We start from the raw sequence: 7,903 nt of genomic DNA on the forward strand, positions 1-7,903 counted from the left end.
CTCTCGGTTTGTGGGCTCATCTAAAGGTAAGCACCGAGCTAACTTTACTGTGAGTTCAGTTCATGTTGAGTTTAGCTCCTGAATGAGGTCTTCTGCTGCTCTCCTCGGTGTCTGTTCACAGTTTATTGTCAACACGTTGAGAGAAGAGTGAGAGAGTGTTTGGAGAAAAACACCAGCTAATCATTAGCTCAGCATGCTGGGAGAAGTTGGAGCAGAAAAGTCTTTTCATTGTCCCTGCAGCTGTTTTTCTGCCTGCACCAAACCTCTACAGCCTCATTTCTATTTGAAGTGATAACAGGAAATGGATGAGAGCGATCTGCTGCAGTATCAGGGTCACAATAAACTTTATTGTCCAGCTGCTGTGGATGAACACATGAGAGGAAGTGAACTCCTACAAAGTCTCATTTTAATGAGTGTGGCTGCTGTAAAGTGATGCACAGGAAGATGTTAACAAAAACTAATGAAACAGAGATGAAAGTAAACAGTGTTCATATTTGAAAGCACAGAGAATAAAAATATATTGTGGTGGTTAATGTGCAGGAGAGTGTGAAGAATGTAATAATGTCTTCCTGTGTCAAACACAGCTGCAGTCAAAGCAGGAAGGAAAGCACTGAATCCACTGATCAATGGCCATGAGTACCATTCAGAGAAAGTTGGGGAGTTCAGTGGTGCTCGTTTCAGTCATTATGCAAATGCACTGTTGAAGATTGGGGAAACCTGCAGTCAGCTTAGACTGAAGAAGTCACTTGGATGAGTGACGAAACGTTTCTGCTACTGCAAAAGCTACGTCCAGATGAACAGAATCAAACTTTTAGGAATGGTGGAGGTGGTGGGACTGGGGGGCTGAAGGAGTTGAAAGTGTGGGGTGGGGGAGTAACAGGTCTGTCCCTGTTTGTGGAAACCACAGGAGGAGCTGTTCATGCTGTTGCTGGGTGTGAATTGTTGATGGAGTCTTTAAACTTGTAGTTGCTGTTTTCCAGACTGAAGCAGAGTCGTTAGCTGAAAACTGGTTTTAGAGGTTCATTCAGGACACCTTCTCAGGCTCTTACAGCCTTACCTGTATCATAACAAAGTGTATCAACCCCAATCCACCTTTAACATGGTCCTTTGAAAATGCCAGAAAACACTGGGGCCAGCTTGTTTGCACAGTGTCTGAGGGTGGCAGGAGACACACTGTCTGGGCCAGGAGCTTTCCGAGCATTCAGACTCTTTGTCAAGAGATTTATTCTAAAGACACTTCTTCAGCTAAGAGTCTAAGGGTAGAAACACACACAGACGCTGCAGCATTTACTTGCAAGGGCGATCACAGAACGCTCACACCAGAGTGGGGGCCCTGCGATGCGCGCTCTGTTCTTGCACTTGTCTTTATTTATATACAAAAGTAATACAACAGTGAATACGTCTATTCATAGGCCGAGAAACGTTAGTGTGTAGGGAGTGAGGATAAGAGTGGTTCAGGTGTATGTGTGTGTGTTGTGGGATACAGAAAGACGCGGCCCCTCTTCTTGTTAGGGAGCGTCAGATAAGAGTGTCCAGCTCTCCTCTTCCTGGCAGGAGTGAAATAAACACAGCTTGTTCAGCTGTAAGAAAGAATTTATAAAACAGTCCTGTAGTGGACAACAGTCTAAGTCATCAAAAGGTCAACATCAGTATTCTATCATATGCAAACTTATATCATTAAAAGCTTATACTGACCACTAGAGTACAATTTTCTATTGACACTCTTAAACTGCTTCCTAACATTTGCTTCATGAACATGAAGTGTTGTAGTGGGAGAAGGTGGTGTGGAATCCTCCATGGTGTGGGGTGAGGAGGGGGGTTTTGTAGGTAAAGTGTTTGATGGTGGTGATGGCTCTATGGTGGGGGAGAGGTGGGGGAATGAGTGTCCAAAGTGTCTCCATTGTTGGGGCTGTTGGGGGTGTGAAGGCTGCTTGATGGCTCGTCAAAACGGCAGTAAAAGTCGTTAAGGGTGTTGGCCAAGAGCAAGTCATCAGTGGAGTGGAGGGTTTTAGGCTTGTAGTTGGTGATATTCATAAAACTTTTCCACACAGAGGCCGAGTCATTCTCTGAGATCTGCTGCTGCATCTTCTCAGAGTGCTGATGTTTAGCAATGTCCACCTCTTTAGTGAACCTGTACTTGGCCTCTCTGTAGCAGTCCCTGTCTCCGCTTCTGAACGCCTTTCTCTATAAACCCCAATCCACCTTTAACATGGTCCTTCTCCCAAACCTTCAAATAGGACTTTCTGGCCCTGTCATAGTAAAGGGCTGCTTAGAATATTAGAGCCAATGTCACAAAGTTCCTCCTGAAGTATAAGTGAGTGAGAGAGTTTCCTCACTTTGCAGCACAACACGTCTCACAAGATTTCTACAAGCAATCAGAGTGAAATTTGTACTTTGTGTTGTCAGATGAACATATGAGACACTTTGACTCTTCAGTGCAGTGTGGAGCCTAACAAAGATCTGTTTTGTGTCCCAGCTGATCAGCAGGAGGAGAAGAGTCTGACGGAGCAGCAGAGGAACATTTTCAGCCATCTGGACTCAGCTGAGTCACTACAGAGGAAACAATGAGCTCAACACAGAAGGTGAGGAAAATATCACAGTTTCACCAAATAATCAGTCACGTCTAAAACTCTCATACTCTCAACCTTTTATATGACTGTGTTGTATATTATAATGTAGTATGTATTTTCAAATTATGTTTACAAACATTAAGAAGTCACAATCTATTATCATTAGTAGTAGTAGTGTTATTAATTAAATTTTCAATTCAATTCAGTGTTATTTATACAGCACCAAATCACAACAATAGTTACCTCAAGGTGCTTCATATTGTAATGTGGATCCTACAATAATACATACAGAGAAAACCCAACAATCACATGACCCCCTTTGAGCAGCACTTTGGTGACAGTGGGAAGGAAAAACTCCCTTTTAACAGGAAGAAACCTCCAGAAGAACAATGCTCACAGAGGGGCGGGGCCATCTGCAGAGAGCGGTTGGGGTGAAAAAAGGAAGACAGGATAAAATACATGCTGTGGAAGTACATTATTATTATTATTAGTATTAATACTAATACTAATAATATTATTATTGGGATCATTGCTGTATAAATAGACTTAATATTGTTTTATCACCCCAAAAAATATACGTCCAAAGCACCACAACGGTAGTCCGATATCAGGCAGTAAACACATTGTGTATATTTTCCCTTTATTTTTGAGTTTTTTTTGCTCATGCAAATTGAAATGCGATTAATATAGATTGAAAATGAAAGACATTTAATTGCCATTAATCAAAAATGAATCCAATGTTTTGTACAGTGAAACGTTTGAACAGTCATGAATTATTTTTAACACCAGGTTGGATGTAATGTGTTAGAACTACCAGCAGGTGGGGATAAGAGACCTTTAAGGTGTTTGGTGCCACACTCCACCTTCAGGTTTAAAACTAGTGTTAATGGAGGGAGTTTGAAGGTTCAGTTTGTTCCACGACTGCATTTCACTCACTGCCTCTGTTTGTATCTCTGTCACTGCAGGACCAACATGGAGCGAGAAGTCAGCGCTCTCAGGAGGCTGACAAACCTCACAGAAGAAAGAGAGAGAAAACATACACCTGTGACGAGTGTGGGAAGGATTTTACTGGGAAGACTAAACTAAAACACCATCAGGTCATCCACACTGGAGAGAGACCGTTCAGCTGTGACTTGTGTGGAAAGACTTTTTCCTGGAAGGTTGTTCTAAAACAACACCAACTCATCCACAGTGGAGTTAAAGCGTACAGCTGTGATCAGTGTGGCAGAGCTTTTACTCAAAGTGGCCACTTACAGAGGCATCTAGTTACCCACTCTGGAATTAAGGCATACAGCTGTGACATCTGTGGAAAAACCTTCAGTCAGAGAGGGCACCGAAATATACACCTACGCATTCACACTGGACATGATGTGTACTGCTGTGATCAGTGTGGCAGACAGTGTACAACCAACAGGCAGTTAAAACGCCACATGTTGACCCACACTGAGGAACGACCTTATAAATGTGACCTGTGTGAGAAGACTTTTAAATCTCCACATCACCTGAGACTACACCAACAGATCCACACCAGAAAGAGACTCTACAAGTGCAGTTACTGTGAGGTATGTATTTATATTGTTATCTGTGTTAACTGAAACAGTCAAATGTAATGGGACGTCTGCAGAGATGCTCTTTATTTCAGGCGACGTTCAGGATAAAATGTTGAAGGACTGACTTACACTGTCTTTGTGTCTTTGTTTAGAAGCAGAGCGACACAGATGGATCCAGTTCTCAACCCTGTCATCACTGTGGTGGTGGGAAAGACTTTCGCTGTGACCTCTGTGGAAAAACTTTCAATTGGCAAGGCAACCTAAGAAGACATCAACGTCGACACACTGGAGACAAACTGAAATACTGCAAAGAATGTGGGAGAGGCTTCCCCACACCAACTGAGTTAAAACGACATGAACTGATTCACAGTGGGGTTAAAAAGCACGTCTGTGATCAGTGTGGGTCATCCTTCACCACTGCAGTCACCCTTAAAAGACACAAACAAGTCCACACAGGAGAGAAACCATACAAGTGCAGACACTGTGACAAAAGCCTCTCATGTTCAAGTAGTCGTAACGATCATGAACGTACACACATGGAAGGAAACTACAGCTGTGACCAGTGTGACAAGACATTCAGGAATCTCAGATCATACTCCAAACACAAACGATCCCACGTTACTAATAAACTGTTTCACTGTTACCAATGTGCCAAAACATTCACCTCATTGTCTGCTCTGTGCAAACATCAGCGTGATCACTCAAGGCTGAAATCACTCCCATCACTGGATCACAGTGAATCTGAAGAGACAGAAAGATCCTCTGGTTTCAGTGTCAGACTTAAAACCCTTGAGATCAGGCTCCACAGAGTTCAGATGGAATCTCCTGTAAAGATCTGATGAAAATGTTCCACTAGATGGATGTATAATCTCTTTTTCTGAAGGTTGCTCTCTTACTGTTTCTGCCAGTGCTGACTGCACAGATGTAATTCAGATCTATGTCACTGTTTGGAAGCATCAGAGAACTGCTGATGCTGGAAAGCTGCTGGTCAGTCTGATGGGCTGTTGTGTTGTTGTTGGTGATGCTGGATGAAGGGCTGGTGGACCAGGTGAGCTCAGGTTGAGGGTAGATCCCCTCTGAGCTGCAGGTGATCCTTTGTCCTACTTGTTGGAGATTAACTTTACGGACTGGAGCTGGAAAATATCTAACAATAAAAGAAAAATATATTTCTAAAGAAGTCAGAAAGAGATTTTGTTGTCACAATTTTCCTTTTCTGTTTATTTCATGTTAACATGATTTAATTGAACAAAAATCATGTAAACATGAATCTCAGACCACAGTAAAATATAACATTTGTCTTAGTGTTTTGACACAGCATTTCTAAATACAGATAATGATTAATGATGTAACATGTCATGTATTCTTTATGTATTTGAAGTGTGATAAAAATGACTGGATCAGTCCTGGTGTCACAGACAGGCCTCGGGGCTTCAAACCTCAGAAAGTCCTTTTGGCTCTCAGCTGAATTCCTCTGACACACTTTAACAACTATAAGTCAAAGGTCAGAGGTCATATGATTTGGTAATGACAATGCTGAATAACCACATCACTGATTAGGTATTGTAGTAACAACTCAGACTGTTATAATTATTTAGTTAATAATACGAGTTCATGATGTTGTTTCAGGTTGTTTGTGGTTCAATTTCTTGCGTAGGTTGTAAATGTGGCAGCTTTAGTCTTTCCTGTCTTTTTAAAAAGAGTTTTGTTACCTTCCACGTTCAGGATGATGAACATTTCACTGATGGTGCTGGTGTGGCACTGGTATCTCCCCTCATCCTGAATGTTCACCTCTGTCAGCTGGAGTGAGGCGTTTCCTCTGGAGACCTGATCCTTGGAAAGTGAAGTTTTACTTCTGACTGAATATATGATCGAGCAGTTATATAAACATGAATCTATCCACGGAGCTCCTCCTCGCCTGCTGTGCATCCGTGTTCAGCAGCCTTTCATCTGTTTCTCAGGTTTTGTATATTAAATAGTACCTGCTTCTGGGGTTCGACATGTTTCGGTTGTCTTATTTTACGTATATAATTAAGATGTTGTGAATAAGTATTTCAGTTGTATCCCGTAGTTGTTTGCTTGACATCGAGCTTTATCCAAGGAAAAGATTTAGCCATCCTTATATTTTGCTTGTTTTATGTTATTCTATTTTTGCACAACTCTGTTGCTTGTGAAAACAAAAACACTGTCTGTCAATCCTCCAAAATCACACTTGGATTATAGTTGGACTGATTTACCAGGTGGTGATACAAAAAATAAAAAGTCTAAGATATTTAAATCTATAGAACATAATCAACAACAGAGACCAGACCTGACAGTGTGAAACATACTGTATTTGGCAAAAATATATATACAACAAAATATAATAAAAATAATTATAAACAAAAATATTTTTTGAATAAGTGTTTTCATTAAGTGTTAGATAATAAACTCAAAAAGCTGCACTGTACCATAACAGCCAAGGAGCAACAAAGTCAGTGTCCACGTCTACCTCACATTAAACAGACATATTTCATATGAAATGACTGAAATGTAAAACAGAAAGCTGACTAAAATATTTAAATTCTCTTGAAAACGCCATGAATGGTTTTCATGGGTACCCCCTTTAATGAGCTGATGGGGGCACCCATTGTATTTATAACTGAAGCAGAGTCTCTCCGAGTGAACGTCCAGATGTGATCAATAGTGAGTCAGGATGTGATTCTTTCAAGAGTCGTGGTGAGAATTACATAAATATTGGAAATTGGAAAAGTTGTTGCTTAAGTTTTTATAATAGCAATTTGCATGCACTCCAGAATGTTATGAAGAGTGATCAGATGAATTGCATCGTCCTTCTTTGCCATGAAAGTTAACTTAATCCCAAAAAACCCTTACCACTGCATTTCATTGCTGTCAATAAAGGACCTGCTGAGACCATTTCAGTAATCGTCTTCTTAACTCAGGTGAGAATGTTGACGAGCACAAGGCTGGAGATCATCATGTCAGGCTGATTGTGTTAGAATGGCAGACCTGACATGTTAAATGGAGGGTGATGCTTGAAATCATTGTTCTTCCATTGTTAACCTGCAAAGAAACGTGTGCAGCCATCATTGCGTTGCATGAAAATTGGCTTCACAGGCAAGAATATTGTGGCTACTAAGACTGCACCTAAATCAACAATTTATAGGATCATCAAGAACTTCAAGGAAAGACGTTCAATTCTTGATAAGAAGGCTTCAGGGCGTCCAGAAAGTCCAGCAAGCGCCGGGATCGTCTCCTAAAGAGGATTCAGCTGCGGATGTGAGCGCATCTGCACGCACAGTAAGGCGAAGACTTTTGGAAGATGGCCTGGTGTCAAGAAGGCAGCAAAGAAGCCACTTTTCTCCAAAAAACACATCAGGGGCAGATTGATCTTCTACAGAAAGTATGGTGAATGGACTGCTGAGGACTGGGGCAAAGTCATATTCTCCAATGAAGCCTCTTTCCGATTGTTTGGGGCATCTGGAAAAAGGCTTGTCTGGAGAAGAAAAGGTGAGCGCTACCATCAGTCCTGTGTCATGCCAACAGTAAAGCATCCTGAGACCATTCATGTGTGGGGTTGCTTCTCATCCAAGGGAGTGGGCTCACTCACAATTTTGCCCAAAAACACAGCCATGAATAAAGAATGGTACCAGAACAGCCTCCAACAGCAACTTCTTCCAACAATCCAACAACAGTTTGGTGAAGAACAATGCATTTTCCAGCACGATGGAGCACCGTGCCATAAGGCAAAAGTGATGACTAAGTGGCTCGGAGACCAAAACGTTG

At 41.6% G+C, this 7,903-nt stretch overlaps 1 protein-coding gene across 2 annotated transcripts in view; it reads left to right on the top strand.

Moving 5' to 3' along the window:
- LOC112847882 (zinc finger protein 595-like) overlaps positions 1-6,505 on the top strand; it is a 32,469-nt gene extending 25,964 nt beyond the window's left edge. Inside the window, exons 1-3 of one of the 2 annotated variants that reach the window (XM_025910484.1) lie at positions 2,561-2,582; positions 3,536-4,132; positions 4,273-6,505. In XM_025910484.1, coding sequence (XP_025766269.1) covers positions 2,565-2,582; positions 3,536-4,132; positions 4,273-4,959 — 1,302 coding nt within the window. In that variant the 5' untranslated portion in view covers positions 2,561-2,564 and the 3' untranslated portion in view covers positions 4,960-6,505. Of the gene's footprint in view, positions 1-2,560; positions 2,583-3,535; positions 4,133-4,272 lie in introns of those variants that run through there. The other variant, XM_025910483.1, reaches the window with a different exon arrangement.
- Positions 6,506-7,903: the final 1,398 nt, after the last annotated feature.

The sequence above is a fragment of the Oreochromis niloticus genome, linkage group LG9, assembly GCF_001858045.2.
Source record: "Oreochromis niloticus isolate F11D_XX linkage group LG9, O_niloticus_UMD_NMBU, whole genome shotgun sequence".
NCBI classification, from domain to species: Eukaryota; Metazoa; Chordata; class Actinopteri; order Cichliformes; family Cichlidae; genus Oreochromis; species Oreochromis niloticus.